The sequence below is a fragment of the Somniosus microcephalus genome, unplaced genomic scaffold, assembly GCF_052327205.1.
Source record: "Somniosus microcephalus isolate GS21.2 unplaced genomic scaffold, FLI_Smic_1.0 unresolved_chr1, whole genome shotgun sequence".
NCBI lineage: Eukaryota > Metazoa > Chordata > Chondrichthyes > Squaliformes > Somniosidae > Somniosus > Somniosus microcephalus.
This window is the reverse complement of record NW_028225179.1, coordinates 168,385,541-168,403,372: the sequence shown is the minus strand read 5'-3', so window position 1 is coordinate 168,403,372 and position 17,832 is coordinate 168,385,541. Positions and strand designations below refer to the sequence as shown.

Here is a 17,832-nt window from a genome sequence, read left to right as displayed (position 1 = left end):
CTCTCTCTCTCTCGGGCTGGTTTCTGTCTCGTCTCTCTCTGGGGCTGGTTTCTGTCCCATGTCTCTCTCGGGTTGGTTTCTGTCCCGTGTCTGTCTCTCTGTGGCTGGTTTCTGTCCCATGTCTCTCGGGCTGGTTTCTGTCCTGTCCTACTGGTCCAATTAAAATAGGTATGACCATCGTATTGCAGTCATCCAGAGTAATTGTCGAGCAACAACAGAGGGCAATTCTATCCTGCGGTCTCATTAGATCCCATGGCCCTATCGGCAGAGCAGGGAGATTGCGCCTTCAACCATTGAATTGCCTTTGGTTTATTGTATCCAAGTCACCTGCTACATAACACCTGACTGCAACACTTCCAGGAGCTGCTTTGGACTCCAGCAATAATAGAGCACCACTATTACTTGGTGTTATCAATAATTGTCTCTTTATTTCCAGTTACAGTAGCTCAGTTTGTGCACACAATCAGCCAAGTGGTAATCTGACAAATTCACGGCGTTCAGGAAATCTCCGGGGAGCCAGGCTGTGCGCAGTGACAGCAATCACACCATGACCGTAAGTCCCCAAGGATCCTTTGTAGCTCACCAGCCCCAAACTGAGCCCTGGGCTGCAGCAGTTACTGTCAAACATCGTCGTGTGTAAACTTTGCCCCGTTCCCTTCATCCTGACTGCTCTGTGGTTTCTTCCTCTTTCATTTCCACGTTCATCACCTTCCCGCCTTTCCTTTTCTTGCCTCTGCCCACCTCCATCTTGTCAGTCGGCCTGATCCTCGGCAGAACAGGTTCAACTGGAAAGAGAAAAGAAATTGTTGCCGTATTCAAAATGCTCAACCTCAAATGCCTCTAAACAAGGGACAGGACGTAGAGCCAGAGAAAGAGGGGCTGAATGAAGGTTTGTGAGCTTTTAAAGGGGGAAAGGGGGGGGGGGGGGGAGGGGGAGGGGGGGAAAGGGGGGGGGGAGGGGGAGATTGAGGTGAGGAGCAGCAGAGTGGGGTGAGGCAGCTGAACTCTGTCCCTGACAGTGGGGGCACTGGAGGGTGGGGTGAAGTGAAGCCACAGGGACTGTTAGAGATTTTCACATTTAATGTAGAGGGCGACGGAGCCAACGTGAGGATGGGTGAGGGGATTTTGGGCAGTAGAGTTCTGCGTAAGTTGGAGGGTAGGAGAGCACAGGGGGGAAATAGTCAAGACAGGTGAGAAATTTGCAGCGATGGGGGGCTGAGGTCAAGTTGGAAGCGGGCAATCGTGTGGGTCGGCGGGCAAGGGATAGAACGCTGGGGGTGGTTGAAACTCAGCTCGGGGTTGAATGGGAAGCCAAGGTTTTGAATGGGTTGGCTTGGTTCAGCCGGAGAGAGTGGTTGGGGTCATGGGCAAAGGATTCAGTGGCAGGGGAGCAGGATTTATTAAAGGGGCTGAAAATGAGGGCCTCTGACTTCCAGAGGGATTTCGGTTACGCCGGTCATAAAGCGTGGTTTCAATCGGCACTACTGGATTAGATCCCCCTCCCCTCAGTCCCACGAATGGCCGGGTACATGCAAAATACTGCGGATGCTGGCTGCACTCAGCAGGTCAGGCAGCATGGAAGGAGGCCATTTCGGCCCATCGTGTCCGCGCCAGCCGACAAAGAGCTCTCCAGCCTAATCCCACGTCCCAGCTCTTGGTCCGTAGCCCTGCAGGTTACGGCACTTCAAGTGCACATCCAAGTACTTTTTAAATGTGGCGAGAGTTTATGCCTCGACCACCCTTTCAGGCAGTGAGTTCCAGACCCCCACCACCCTCTGGGTGAAGACATTTCCCCTCAAATTCCCTTGAATCCTTCTATCAATTACTTTAAATCTGTGCCCCCTGGATTTTGACCCCTCTGCTGAGGGAAATAGGTCCTTTCTATCCACTTTATCTAGGCCCCTCATAATTTTATACACCTCAATAAGGTCTCCCCTCAGCCTCCTCTGTTCTAAGGAAAACAGACCCAGCCTATCCAGACTTTCCTCATAGCGAATATTCTCTACTCCCAGCAACATCCTTGTAAATCTCCTCTGTACCCTCTCTAGCGCAATCACATCTTTCCTGTAATGTGGTGACCAGAACTGCACGCAGTACTCTAGCTGAGGCCTAACTAGTGTTTTATACAGTTGAAGCATAACCCCCCTGCTCTTGTATTCTATGCCTCAGCTAATAAAGGCAAGTATTCCGTATGCCTTCTTAACCACCTTCTCTACCTGCCCTGCTACCTTCAGGGATCTGTGGACATGCACTCCAAGGTCCCTTTGTTCCTCTACACTTCAGTGTCCTACCATTTAATGTGTACTCCCTTTCCTTGTTAGCCCTCCCCAAATGCATTACCTCACACTTCTCCAGATTGAATTCCATTTGCCACTGTTCTGCCCACCTGACCAGTCCATTGATATCTTCCCGCAGTCCACAGCTTTCTTCTTCACTAGCTGTGGAGAGAGACGGTTAACGTTTCAGGTCGGGGACCCTTGATCTTCCAGTTCTGAAACCCGAAACGTTAACTCTGTTTCTCTCTCCCCAGATGTTGCCTGACCTGCTGAGTATTTCCAGCATGTTCTGGTTTAATTGCAAGCAAAATGTAAGCTTGTGTGAAAGCATTTCAGCTACTATGCATCCAGCAACATGTAAAGTAGAGGAAGGGGACATTGGAGGGTTGTGAGGGAGAAGGGTAACCACGAGAAAGTTCTAACCGTACCATCCATTACAGATCTCTCCCTCTGGCTGTGCTGGATCTGTTTCTGTAACTTCCTCTTCTTCTTCCCTGAGAGTGTGATATTCGCCCTCTTACTCGAGCTAAAACAATGAGAAACAGCATCACCGAACAGTGGGTAATTGCAACGTGTGGAGCCGGCAGAGAGCTGCAGCCCAGCAACAGCTACTTACATTTATAGAGCGCCTTTAACGTGCACAAACATCCCATCGCAGGAGCAGAATCAGGCAAAAGGACAGCTTGGTCACAGAGGCAGGTTTTAAGGAGCGTCTCATAGAAGATAGGAGCAGGAGTAGGCCATTCGGCCCCTCGAGCCTGCTCCGCCATTTAATGCGATCATGGCTGACCATCCAAACCCTAGCACCCGGTCCCTGCCTTCTCCCCATATCCCTTGATCCCTTTAGCCTTAAGAAATATATCCAACACCTTGAATATATTTAATGAATTGGCCTCAACTGCCTTCTGTGGTAGAGAATTCCACAGGTTCACCACTCTCTGGGTGAAGAAATTCCTCCTCATCTCTGTCCTAAATGGCTTACCCCTTATCCTTAGACTGTGACCCTGGTTCTGGACTCCCCGGCCATCGGGAACATCCTTCCTGCATCTGGTCTGTCCAGTCCTGTTAGAATTTTATAAGTTTCAATGAGATCCCCTCTCATTCTTCTAAACTCTAGCGAATATAAGCCCAATCGACCCAATCTCTCCTCATACGTCATTCCTGCCATCCCAGGTATCAGTCTGGTGAATCTTCGCTGCACTCCCTCCATGGCAAGAACATTCTTCCTCAGATAAGGCGACCAAAACTGCACACAATACTCAAGATGTGGTCTCACCAAGGCCCTGCGCAACTGTAGCAAGACATTCTTGTTCCTGTACTCAAACCCTCTCGCTACGAAGGCCAACATACCATTTGCCTTCTTAACCGCCTGCTGCACCTGCATGCTTACCTTCAGCAACTGGTGCACAAGGACACCCAAGTCTCGTTGCACTTCCCCTTCTCCCAATCTATTGCCGTTCAGATAATAATCTGCCTTCTTGTTTTTGACACCGAAGTGGATAACCTCGCATTTATCCACATTATAGTGCATCTGCCATGCTTCTGCCTCAAAGGAGGAGAGGGGTTTAGGGAGGGAATTTCAGAGTTTAGGGCCTTGGCAGCTGCAGGCATAGCCGCCAATGGTAGAGCGATGAAAATCAGACGCGCAAGAGGCCAGAATTGGAGGAGTGCCGAGATCTCGGAGAGTTGTGGGGCTGGAGGAGCGAGGCCATCGAGGGGATTTGAACACAATTCTCAAGGCGTTGCGGGACCGGGAGCCAATGCAGGTCAGCGAACACAGGGACGATGGGTGAACGGGACTTGGCGTGAGTTAGGACACGGGGCAGCAGAGTTTTGGAGGAGCTCAAGTCGATGGAGAATGGAAGGCCGGCCACGAGAGCGTTGGGAGAAAGCCCACTATCAGGCTTAGATGTGAATAATGGTTACTAGGAAGGTAGGCTCCTCACAGACCCCCTAAAATTAACCCCATCTGTCCCTGGGATCAGTGATGAGAAGCGAAGTAATGAATGGAATGTTGGCTTTCATTGCTAGGGGAATAGAATATAAAAATAGGGAGGTATTGCTTCAGTTGTACAAGGCATTGGTGAGACCGCACCTGGAATACTGCGTACAGTTTTGGTGTCCATACTTAAGAAAAGACATACTTGCTCTCGAGTCAGTACAAAGAAGGTTCACTCGGTTAATCCCGGGGATGAGGGGATGGACATATGAGGAGAGGTTGAGTAGATTGGGACTCTACTCATTGGAGTTCAGAAGAATGAGAGGCGATCGTATTGAAACATATAAGATTGTGAAGGGGTTGGATCGGGTGGATGCGGGGAGGATGTTCCCGATGATGGGTGAAACTAGAACTAGGGGGCATAGTCTTAGAATAAGGGGCTGCTCTTTCAAAACTGAGATGAGGAGGAACTACTTCACTCAGGGTGGTAGGTCCATGGAATATGCTGCCCCAAAAAGCTGTCGAAGCTACATCATTACATAAATTTAAAACAGAAATAGACAGTTTCCTAGAAGTAAAGGGAATTAAGGGTTACGGGGAGCGGGCAGGAATTTGGACATGAGTCTAGGTTCGGATCGGTCATGGCCCTGTGGGTAGCGGAGCAGGCCCAGGGGCCGTGTAGCCTGATCCTGCTCCTATTTCGTGTGTCTAATTCTGTTAGATTCAGGAGATGGTTCTGTGATAGTAGATTGGCGGTTAGGATCAGATCAGCCATGATCTTATTGAATGGCGGAGCAGGCTCGAGGGGCCGATTGGCCTACTCCTCCTCCTATTTCTTATGTTCTTATGAAATTTGTCTTGCCAGTATCAGCGCACTTGCTGAAATCGCTGGTGGAACAACGAATGCTGACTCAACTTATGAATCTCAGCTTGTGAAGCGAAACATTCACACCAGGCGGGTAGGGGTATAGAAACATAGAAGATAGGAGCAGGAGTAGGCCATTCGGCCCCTCGAGCCTGCTCCGCCATTCAATGAGATCATGGCTGATCATCCAAATTCAGTACCCTGTCCCTGCCTTCTCCCCATATCCCTTGATCCCTTTAGCCTTAAGAAATATATCCAACTCCTTCTTGAATATATTTAATGAATTGGCCTCAACTGCCTTCTGTGGTAGAGAATTCCACAGGTTCACCACTCTCTGGGTGAAGAAATTCCTCCTCATTTCTGTCCTGAATGGCTTACCCCTTATCCTTAGACTGTGACCCCTGGTTCTGGACTCCCCGACCATCGGGAACATCCTTCCTGCATCTAGTCTGTCCAGTCCCGTCAGGATTTTATAAGTTTCAATGAGATCCCCTCTCATTCTTCTAAACTCCAGCGAGTATGCGGGCAGCTGGCAGTTCTGGAAAGGGGTATGCAGTAAGTGAAGTTTGGGAACCTCTGCATTAGATGAGTGTAAATCCCGTTAGCCGAAGCCCATTGACATTATTCCGTCACTTGTACCGTGCTGGGGGAGGAGGAGGGGTGTTTAAACGGTGAAACGCAAAGGCTCCTGGATTGCCTGGCTGTCCCACTGCTCAGCACCATTCTTGAAACAGCTGAAAGCAGGCGCCCCCGCTAAATTTAAATGTGGCTTTTGGCAGACGTGTTGAAATTCGACCTTGGCGGGAAAGGGGCGACAGTGAGAAAGGGACGACAGCGAATCGGGGGCCGGTTTTACACTTGGCGAGAATCGCTGATCGGCTACTGCCCGCTTTGCAGGACAGCCCACGACGGATTTGACCACCCCACCCCAGTAAGCAGGCACTGGTCGCAGCACATTTAACACCACAGGGTGGGCCCTGGGTTACAGGTTCGGCTCCAGGTGTAGGATCTTGTCGGGGTTTCTCACCATCGCTTCTTGAGGTGATGGATGGTGGTCAGCCCCTCGTCGATCACTGCACCCACCATCATGTGTTTTTTCCTTTTCTCTTTCCCCAGCACCCTCCGCCTTTTGAAAAGATTTCTCTGTAACTCCTGCAGGCAAAAGCAGCGGGGAATAAAAACAGTTAAACTGGGAACGAAGGAAATGATAACACCCAAATGCTCAGGGACTTCTCCCCATACTGTTTAATATCCCACCCAGTCTAATCCCACTCTCAGCTCACGCCCCATACCCTTTAATATCCCACCCAGTCTAATCCCACTCTCAGCTCACGCCCCATACCCTTTAATATCCCACCCAGTCTAATCCCACTCTCAGCTCACGCCCCATACCCTTTAATATCCCACCCAGTCTAATCCCACTCTCAGCTCACTCCCCATACCCTTTAATATCCCACCCAGTCTAATCCCACTCTCCCCCTCACGCCCCATACCCTTTAATATCCCTCCCAGTCTAATCCCACTCTCAGCTCACTCCCCATACCCTTTAATATCCCACCCAGTCTAATCCCACTCTCAGCTCACTCCCCATACCCTTTAATATCCCTCCCAGTCTAATCCCACTCTCAGCTCACTCCCCATACCCTTTAATATCCCTCCCAGTCTAATCCCACTCTCAGCTCACGCCCCGTACCCTTTAATAACCCTCCCAGTCTAATCCCACACTCAGCTCACGCCCCGTACCCTTTAATATCCCTCCCAGTCTAATCCCACTCAGCTCACGCCCCATACCCTTTAATAACCCTCCCAGTCTAATCCCACTCTCAGCTCACGCCCCGTACCCTTTAATATCCCTCCCAGTCTAATCCCACTCAGCTCACTCCCCATACCCTTTAATATCCCTCCCAGTCTAATCCCACTCTCAGCTCACGCCCCGTACCCTTTAATATCCCTCCCAGTCTAATCCCACTCAGCTCACGCCCCATACCCTTTAATATCCCACCCAGTCTAATCCCACTCTCAGCTCACTCCCCATACCCTTTAATATCCCTCCCAGTCTAATCCCACTCTCAGCTCACGCCCCGTACCCTTTAATATCCCACCCAGTCTAATCCCACTCTCAGCTCACTCCCCATACCCTTTAATATCCCACCCAGTCTAATCCCACTCTCCCGCTCACTCCCCATACCCTTTAATATCCCTCCCAGTCTAATCCCACTCTCAGCTCACTCCCCATACCCTTTAATATCCCTCCCAGTCTAATCCCACTCTCAGCTCACGCCCCATACCCTTTAATATCCCTCCCAGTCTAATCCCACTCTCAGCTCACGCCCCATACCCTTTAATATCCCACCCAGTCTAATCCCACTCTCAGCTCACTCCCCATACCCTTTAATATCCCTCCCAGTCTAATCCCACTCTCAGCTCACTCCCCATACCCTTTAATATCCCACCCAGTCTAATCCCACTCTCAGCTCACTCCCCATACCCTTTAATATCCCACCCAGTCTAATCCCACTCTCCCGCTCACTCCCCATACCCTTTAATATCCCTCCCAGTCTAATCCCACTCAGCTCACGCCCCATACCCTTCAATATCCCACCCAGTCTAATCCCACTCTCAGCTCACTCCCCGTACCCTTTAATATCCCACCCAGTCTAATCCCACTCTCAGCTCACGCCCCATACCCTTTAATATCCCACCCAGTCTAATCCCACTCTCAGCTCACGCCCCATACCCTTTAATATCCCACCCAGTCTAATCCCACTCTCAGCTCACGCCCCATACCCTTTAATATCCCACCCAGTCAAATCCCACTCTCAGCTCACTCCCCATACCCTTTAATATCCCGCCCAGTCTAATCCCACTCTCCCCCTCACTCCCCATACCCTTTAATATCCCTCCCAGTCTAATCCCACTCTCAGCTCACGCCCCATACCCTTTAATATCCCTCCCAGTCTAATCCCACTCTCAGCTCACGCCCCATACCCTTTAATATCCCACCCAGTCTAATCCCACTCAGCTCACGCCCCACACCCTTTAATATCCCTCCCAGTCTAATCTCACTCTCAGCTCACTCCCCATACCCTTTAATATCCCACCCAGTCTAATCCCACTCTCAGCTCACTCCCCATACCCTTTAATATCCCTCCCAGTCTAATCCCACTCTCAGCTCACTCCCCGTACCCTTTAATATCCCACCCAGTCTAATCCCACTCTCCCGCTCACTCCCCATACCCTTTAATATCCCTCCCAGTCTAATCCCACTCTCAGCTCACTCCCCATACCCTTTAATATCCCTCCCAGTCTAATCCCACTCTCCCGCTCACTCCCCGTACCCTTTAATATCCCACCCAGTCTAATCCCACTCTCAGCTCATGCCCCATACCCTTTAATATCCCACCCAGTCTAATCCCACTCTCCCGCTCACTCCCCATACCCTTTAATATCCCACCCAGTCTAATCCCACTCTCCCCCTCACTCCCCATACCCTTTAATATCCCTCCCAGTCTAATCCCACTCTCAGCTCACTCCCCATACCCTTTAATATCCCTCCCAGTCTAATCCCACTCTCAGCTCACTCCCCATACCCTTTAATATCCCTCCCAGTCTAATCCCACTCTCCCGCTCACTCCCCGTACCCTTTAATATCCCACCCAGTCTAATCCCACTCTCAGCTCACGCCCCATACCCTTTAATATCCCACCCAGTCTAATCCCACTCTCCCGCTCACTCCCCATACCCTTTAATATCCCACCCAGTCTAATCCCACTCTCCCCCTCACTCCCCATACCCTTTAATATCCCTCCCAGTCTAATCCCACTCTCAGCTCACGCCCCATACCCTTTAATATCCCACCCAGTCTAATCCCACTCTCCCGCTCACTCCCCATACCCTTTAATATCCCACCCAGTCTAATCCCACTCTCCCGCTCACTCCCCATACCCTTTAATATCCCTCCCAGTCTAATCCCACTCCCCATACCCTTTAATATCCCACCCAGTCTAATCCCACTCTCAGCTCACTCCCCATACCCTTTAATATCCCACCCAGTCTAATCCCACTCTCAGCTCACTCCCCGTACCCTTTAATATCCCTCCCAGTCTAATCCCACTCTCCCGCTCACTCCCCATACCCTTTAATATCCCTCCCAGTCTAATCCCACTCTCAGCTCACGCCCCATACCCTTTAATATCCCTCCCAGTCTAATCCCACTCTCCCGCTCACTCCCCGTACCCTTTAATATCCCACCCAGTCTAATCCCACTCTCAGCTCACTCCCCATACCCTTTAATATCCCTCCCAGTCTAATCCCACTCTCCCGCTCACTCCCCGTACCCTTTAATATCCCACCCAGTCTAATCCCACTCAGCTCACGCCCCATACCCTTTAATATCCCTCCCAGTCTAATCCCACTCAGCTCACGCCCCATACCCTTTAATATCCCTCCCAGTCTAATCCCACTCTCAGCTCACTCCCCATACCCTTTAATATCCCACCCAGTCTAATCCCACTCTCCCGCTCACTCCCCATACCCTTTAATATCCCTCCCAGTCTAATCCCACTCTCAGCTCACTCCCCATACCCTTTAATATCCCACCCAGTCTAATCCCACTCTCAGCTCACGCCCCGTACCCTTTAATATCCCACCCAGTCTAATCCCACTCTCAGCTCACTCCCCATACCCTTTAATATCCCACCCAGTCTAATCCCACTCTCCCGCTCACTCCCCATACCCTTTAATATCCCTCCCAGTCTAATCCCACTCTCTCCCCGTACCCTTTAATATCCCACCCAGTCTAATCCCACTCTCCCCCTCACTCCCCATACCCTTTAATATCCCACCCAGTCTAATCCCACTCTCAGTTCACGCCCCATACCCTTTAATATCCCACCCAGTCTAATCCCACTCTCCCGCTCACTCCCCGTACCCTTTAATATCCCACCCAGTCTAATCCCACTCTCAGCTCACGCCCCATACCCTTTAATATCCCTCCCAGTCTAATCCCACTCAGCTCACGCCCCATACCCTTTAATATCCCTCCCAGTCTAATCCCACTCTCAGCTCACGCCCCATACCCTTTAATATCCCACCCAGTCTAATCCCACTCTCATCACACCCCATACCCTTTAATATCCCACCCAGTCTAATTCCACTCTCCCCCTCACTCTTTAATATCCCACCCAGTCTAATCCCACTCTCCCCCTCACTCCCCATACCCTTTAATATCCCACCCAGTCTAATCCCACTCTCCCGCTCACTCCCCACACCCTTTAATATCCCACCCAGTCTAATCCCACTCTCCCGCTCACTCCCCATACCCTTTAATATCCCTCCCAGTCTAATCCCACTCTCAGCTCACTCCCCATACCCTTTAATATCCCAGCCAGTCTAATCCCACTCTCCTGCTCACTCCCCACACCCTTTAATATCCCTCCCAGTCTAATCCCACTCTCCCCCTCACTCCCCATACCCTTTAATATCCCACCCAGTCTAATCCCACTCTCAGCTCACTCCCCATACCCTTTAATATCCCTCCCAGTCTAATCCCACTCAGCTCACGCCCCATACCCTTCAATATCCCACCCAGTCTAATCCCACTCTCAGCTCACTCCCCGTACCCTTTAATATCCCACCCAGTCTAATCCCACTCTCAGCTCACGCCCCATACCCTTTAATATCCCACCCAGTCTAATCCCACTCTCAGCTCACGCCCCATACCCTTTAATATCCCACCCAGTCTAATCCCACTCTCAGCTCACTCCCCATACCCTTTAATATCCCGCCCAGTCTAATCCCACTCTCCCCCTCACTCCCCATACCCTTTAATATCCCTCCCAGTCTAATCCCACTCTCAGCTCACGCCCCATACCCTTTAATATCCCTCCCAGTCTAATCCCACTCTCAGCTCACGCCCCATACCCTTTAATATCCCTCCCAGTCTAATCCCACTCTCAGCTCACGCCCCATACCCTTTAATATCCCACCCAGTCTAATCCCACTCAGCTCACGCCCCACACCCTTTAATATCCCTCCCAGTCTAATCTCACTCTCAGCTCACTCCCCATACCCTTTAATATCCCACCCAGTCTAATCCCACTCTCAGCTCACTCCCCATACCCTTTAATATCCCTCCCAGTCTAATCCCACTCTCAGCTCACTCCCCGTACCCTTTAATATCCCACCCAGTCTAATCCCACTCTCCCGCTCACTCCCCATACCCTTTAATATCCCTCCCAGTCTAATCCCACTCTCAGCTCACTCCCCATACCCTTTAATATCCCTCCCAGTCTAATCCCACTCTCCCGCTCACTCCCCGTACCCTTTAATATCCCACCCAGTCTAATCCCACTCTCAGCTCATGCCCCATACCCTTTAATATCCCACCCAGTCTAATCCCACTCTCCCGCTCACTCCCCATACCCTTTAATATCCCACCCAGTCTAATCCCACTCTCCCCCTCACTCCCCATACCCTTTAATATCCCTCCCAGTCTAATCCCACTCTCAGCTCACGCCCCATACCCTTTAATATCCCACCCAGTCTAATCCCACTCTCCCGCTCACTCCCCATACCCTTTAATATCCCACCCAGTCTAATCCCACTCTCCCGCTCACTCCCCATACCCTTTAATATCCCTCCCAGTCTAATCCCACTCTCAGCTCACTCCCCATACCCTTTAATATCCCACCCAGTCTAATCCCACTCTCAGCTCACTCCCCATACCCTTTAATATCCCTCCCAGTCTAATCCCACTCTCAGCTCACTCCCCATACCCTTTAATATCCCTCCCAGTCTAATCCCACTCTCCCGCTCACTCCCCGTACCCTTTAATATCCCACCCAGTCTAATCCCACTCTCAGCTCACGCCCCATACCCTTTAATATCCCACCCAGTCTAATCCCACTCTCCCGCTCACTCCCCATACCCTTTAATATCCCACCCAGTCTAATCCCACTCTCCCCCTCACTCCCCATACCCTTTAATATCCCTCCCAGTCTAATCCCACTCTCAGCTCACTCCCCATACCCTTTAATATCCCACCCAGTCTAATCCCACTCTCAGCTCACTCCCCATACCCTTTAATATCCCACCCAGTCTAATCCCACTCTCAGCTCACTCCCCGTACCCTTTAATATCCCTCCCAGTCTAATCCCACTCTCCCGCTCACTCCCCATACCCTTTAATATCCCTCCCAGTCTAATCCCACTCTCAGCTCACGCCCCATACCCTTTAATATCCCTCCCAGTCTAATCCCACTCTCCCGCTCACTCCCCGTACCCTTTAATATCCCACCCAGTCTAATCCCACTCTCAGCTCACTCCCCATACCCTTTAATATCCCTCCCAGTCTAATCCCACTCTCCCGCTCACTCCCCGTACCCTTTAATATCCCACCCAGTCTAATCCCACTCAGCTCACGCCCCATACCCTTTAATATCCCTCCCAGTCTAATCCCACTCAGCTCACGCCCCATACCCTTTAATATCCCTCCCAGTCTAATCCCACTCTCAGCTCACTCCCCATACCCTTTAATATCCCACCCAGTCTAATCCCACTCTCCCGCTCACTCCCCATACCCTTTAATATCCCTCCCAGTCTAATCCCACTCTCAGCTCACTCCCCATACCCTTTAATATCCCACCCAGTCTAATCCCACTCTCAGCTCACGCCCCGTACCCTTTAATATCCCACCCAGTCTAATCCCACTCTCAGCTCACTCCCCATACCCTTTAATATCCCACCCAGTCTAATCCCACTCTCCCGCTCACTCCCCATACCCTTTAATATCCCTCCCAGTCTAATCCCACTCTCTCCCCGTACCCTTTAATATCCCACCCAGTCTAATCCCACTCTCCCCCTCACTCCCCATACCCTTTAATATCCCACCCAGTCTAATCCCACTCTCAGTTCACGCCCCATACCCTTTAATATCCCACCCAGTCTAATCCCACTCTCCCGCTCACTCCCCGTACCCTTTAATATCCCACCCAGTCTAATCCCACTCTCAGCTCACGCCCCATACCCTTTAATATCCCTCCCAGTCTAATCCCACTCAGCTCACGCCCCATACCCTTTAATATCCCTCCCAGTCTAATCCCACTCTCAGCTCACGCCCCATACCCTTTAATATCCCACCCAGTCTAATCCCACTCTCATCACACCCCATACCCTTTAATATCCCACCCAGTCTAATTCCACTCTCCCCCTCACTCTTTAATATCCCACCCAGTCTAATCCCACTCTCCCCCTCACTCCCCATACCCTTTAATATCCCACCCAGTCTAATCCCACTCTCCCGCTCACTCCCCACACCCTTTAATATCCCACCCAGTCTAATCCCACTCTCCCGCTCACTCCCCATACCCTTTAATATCCCTCCCAGTCTAATCCCACTCTCAGCTCACTCCCCATACCCTTTAATATCCCAGCCAGTCTAATCCCACTCTCCTGCTCACTCCCCACACCCTTTAATATCCCTCCCAGTCTAATCCCACTCTCCCCCTCACTCCCCATACCCTTTAATATCCCACCCAGTCTAATCCCACTCTCAGCTCACTCCCCATACCCTTTAATATCCCTCCCAGTCTAATCCCACTCAGCTCACGCCCCATACCCTTCAATATCCCACCCAGTCTAATCCCACTCTCAGCTCACTCCCCGTACCCTTTAATATCCCACCCAGTCTAATCCCACTCTCAGCTCACGCCCCATACCCTTTAATATCCCACCCAGTCTAATCCCACTCTCAGCTCACGCCCCATACCCTTTAATATCCCACCCAGTCTAATCCCACTCTCAGCTCACTCCCCATACCCTTTAATATCCCGCCCAGTCTAATCCCACTCTCCCCCTCACTCCCCATACCCTTTAATATCCCTCCCAGTCTAATCCCACTCTCAGCTCACGCCCCATACCCTTTAATATCCCTCCCAGTCTAATCCCACTCTCAGCTCACGCCCCATACCCTTTAATATCCCTCCCAGTCTAATCCCACTCTCAGCTCACGCCCCATACCCTTTAATATCCCACCCAGTCTAATCCCACTCAGCTCACGCCCCACACCCTTTAATATCCCTCCCAGTCTAATCTCACTCTCAGCTCACTCCCCATACCCTTTAATATCCCACCCAGTCTAATCCCACTCTCAGCTCACTCCCCATACCCTTTAATATCCCTCCCAGTCTAATCCCACTCTCAGCTCACTCCCCGTACCCTTTAATATCCCACCCAGTCTAATCCCACTCTCCCGCTCACTCCCCATACCCTTTAATATCCCTCCCAGTCTAATCCCACTCTCAGCTCACTCCCCATACCCTTTAATATCCCTCCCAGTCTAATCCCACTCTCCCGCTCACTCCCCGTACCCTTTAATATCCCACCCAGTCTAATCCCACTCTCAGCTCATGCCCCATACCCTTTAATATCCCACCCAGTCTAATCCCACTCTCCCGCTCACTCCCCATACCCTTTAATATCCCACCCAGTCTAATCCCACTCTCCCCCTCACTCCCCATACCCTTTAATATCCCTCCCAGTCTAATCCCACTCTCAGCTCACGCCCCATACCCTTTAATATCCCACCCAGTCTAATCCCACTCTCCCGCTCACTCCCCATACCCTTTAATATCCCACCCAGTCTAATCCCACTCTCCCGCTCACTCCCCATACCCTTTAATATCCCTCCCAGTCTAATCCCACTCTCAGCTCACTCCCCATACCCTTTAATATCCCACCCAGTCTAATCCCACTCTCAGCTCACTCCCCATACCCTTTAATATCCCTCCCAGTCTAATCCCACTCTCAGCTCACTCCCCATACCCTTTAATATCCCTCCCAGTCTAATCCCACTCTCCCGCTCACTCCCCGTACCCTTTAATATCCCACCCAGTCTAATCCCACTCTCAGCTCACGCCCCATACCCTTTAATATCCCACCCAGTCTAATCCCACTCTCCCGCTCACTCCCCATACCCTTTAATATCCCACCCAGTCTAATCCCACTCTCCCCCTCACTCCCCATACCCTTTAATATCCCTCCCAGTCTAATCCCACTCTCAGCTCACTCCCCATACCCTTTAATATCCCACCCAGTCTAATCCCACTCTCAGCTCACTCCCCATACCCTTTAATATCCCACCCAGTCTAATCCCACTCTCAGCTCACTCCCCGTACCCTTTAATATCCCTCCCAGTCTAATCCCACTCTCCCGCTCACTCCCCATACCCTTTAATATCCCTCCCAGTCTAATCCCACTCTCAGCTCACGCCCCATACCCTTTAATATCCCTCCCAGTCTAATCCCACTCTCCCGCTCACTCCCCGTACCCTTTAATATCCCACCCAGTCTAATCCCACTCTCAGCTCACTCCCCATACCCTTTAATATCCCTCCCAGTCTAATCCCACTCTCCCGCTCACTCCCCGTACCCTTTAATATCCCACCCAGTCTAATCCCACTCAGCTCACGCCCCATACCCTTTAATATCCCTCCCAGTCTAATCCCACTCAGCTCACGCCCCATACCCTTTAATATCCCTCCCAGTCTAATCCCACTCTCAGCTCACTCCCCATACCCTTTAATATCCCACCCAGTCTAATCCCACTCTCCCGCTCACTCCCCATACCCTTTAATATCCCTCCCAGTCTAATCCCACTCTCAGCTCACTCCCCATACCCTTTAATATCCCACCCAGTCTAATCCCACTCTCAGCTCACGCCCCGTACCCTTTAATATCCCACCCAGTCTAATCCCACTCTCAGCTCACTCCCCATACCCTTTAATATCCCACCCAGTCTAATCCCACTCTCCCGCTCACTCCCCATACCCTTTAATATCCCTCCCAGTCTAATCCCACTCTCTCCCCGTACCCTTTAATATCCCACCCAGTCTAATCCCACTCTCCCCCTCACTCCCCATACCCTTTAATATCCCACCCAGTCTAATCCCACTCTCAGTTCACGCCCCATACCCTTTAATATCCCACCCAGTCTAATCCCACTCTCCCGCTCACTCCCCGTACCCTTTAATATCCCACCCAGTCTAATCCCACTCTCAGCTCACGCCCCATACCCTTTAATATCCCTCCCAGTCTAATCCCACTCAGCTCACGCCCCATACCCTTTAATATCCCTCCCAGTCTAATCCCACTCTCAGCTCACGCCCCATACCCTTTAATATCCCACCCAGTCTAATCCCACTCTCATCACACCCCATACCCTTTAATATCCCACCCAGTCTAATTCCACTCTCCCCCTCACTCCCCGCACCCTTTAATATCCCACCCAGTCTAATCCCACTCTCCCCCTCACTCCCCATACCCTTTAATATCCCACCCAGTCTAATCCCACTCTCCCGCTCACTCCCCACACCCTTTAATATCCCACCCAGTCTAATCCCACTCTCCCGCTCACTCCCCATACCCTTTAATATCCCTCCCAGTCTAATCCCACTCTCAGCTCACTCCCCATACCCTTTAATATCCCAGCCAGTCTAATCCCACTCTCCTGCTCACTCCCCACACCCTTTAATATCCCTCCCAGTCTAATCCCACTCTCCCCCTCACTCCCCATACCCTTTAATATCCCACCCAGTCTAATCCCACTCTCAGCTCACTCCCCATACCCTTTAATATCCCTCCCAGTCTAATCCCACTCTCCCCCTCACCCTTTAATATCCCACCCAGTCTAATCCCACTCTCCCCCTCACTCCCCATACCGTTTAATATTCCACCCACTCTAATCCCACTCACTCCCCCACACCCTTTAATATCCCGCCCCGTCTAATCCCACTCTCAGCTCACTCCCCATACCCTTTAATATCCCACCCCGTCTAATCCCACTCTCCCCCCCCATACCCTTTAATATCCCACCCAGTCTAATCCCACTCTCCCCCTCACTCCCCATACCCTTTAATATCCCACCCAGTCTAATCCCACTCTCCCCCCCCATACCCTTTAATATCCCACCCAGTCTAATCCCACTCTCCCCCTCACTCCCCATACCCTTTAATATCCCACCCAGTCTAATCCCACTCTCCCCCCCCATACCCTTTAATATCCCACCCAGTCTAATCCCACTCTCCCCCTCACTCCCCATACCCTTTAATATCCCACCCAGTCTAATCCCACTCTCCCCCTCACTCCCCATACCCTTTAATATTTCACCCAGTTTAATCCCACTCTCCCCCTCACTCCCCACACCCTTTAATATCCCACCCAGTCTAATCCCACTCTCGGCTCACTCCCCATACACTTTAATATTTCACCCAGTTTAATCCCACTCTCCTGCTCTCTTCCCACCCCAGGGGCTCCTCACGCCCTCGCCCGCTCCCCTATCACGCTGCCCTCACGGTCTTGGGCCGGTTGATCTTCCCTCCCGGAGCCATGGTCTCCTCACGTGTGCCACCCACCCGGAAGTGGAGGCATTAACGCCACGTCAATCATTCGCCCCAACACCCAATGGGAAGGCTCGGGGGGGGGGCCGACCCGCTGACAATGACGTGTTGTAACCCCGCCCTCTGAGGAGGAGCGGAGCCGCTGACAATGACGTACTGTAACCCCGCCCTCTGAGGGGGAGCGGAGCCGCTGACAATGACGTACTGTAACCCCGCCCTCTGAGGAGGGGCGGAGCCGCTGACAATGACGTGCTGTAACCCCGCCCTCTGAGGGGGAGCGGAACCGCCGACAGTGACGTGAGGTAACCCCGCCCTCTGAGGGGGGCGGAGCCACTGACATGACGTGCTGTAACCCCGCC

At 51.7% G+C, this 17,832-nt stretch overlaps 1 protein-coding gene across 1 annotated transcript; it reads right to left on the bottom strand.

Moving 5' to 3' along the window:
• Positions 1-402: 402 nt before the first annotated feature.
• Positions 403-17,532, bottom strand: c4h11orf98 (chromosome 4 C11orf98 homolog). Its single transcript, XM_085975329.1, has 4 exons — positions 17,429-17,532; positions 6,108-6,232; positions 2,705-2,802; positions 403-785 (listed from the first exon to the last, which is right to left on the bottom strand). The coding sequence occupies exons 1-4, from the start codon at positions 17,462-17,464 to the stop codon at positions 658-660; spliced, it is 387 nt and encodes a 128-aa protein (XP_085831455.1). The 5' UTR covers positions 17,465-17,532; the 3' UTR covers positions 403-657.
• Positions 17,533-17,832: the final 300 nt, after the last annotated feature.

What these genes read in the sequence shown, in the direction of transcription:
- c4h11orf98 (XM_085975329.1), bottom strand. Translation starts at nt 17,464, where the DNA reads ATGGCTCCGGGAGGGAAGATCAACCGGCCCAAGACC. An exon ending in AGATCAACCGGCCCAAGACC is followed by an intron (nt 6,233 to 17,428) that starts GTGAGGGCAGCG and finishes TTTTGCCTGCAG; the next exon opens with GAGTTACAGAGAAATCTTTT. An exon ending in CATCACCTCAAGAAGCGATG is followed by an intron (nt 2,803 to 6,107) that starts GTGAGAAACCCC and finishes TCATTGTTTTAG; the next exon opens with CTCGAGTAAGAGGGCGAATA.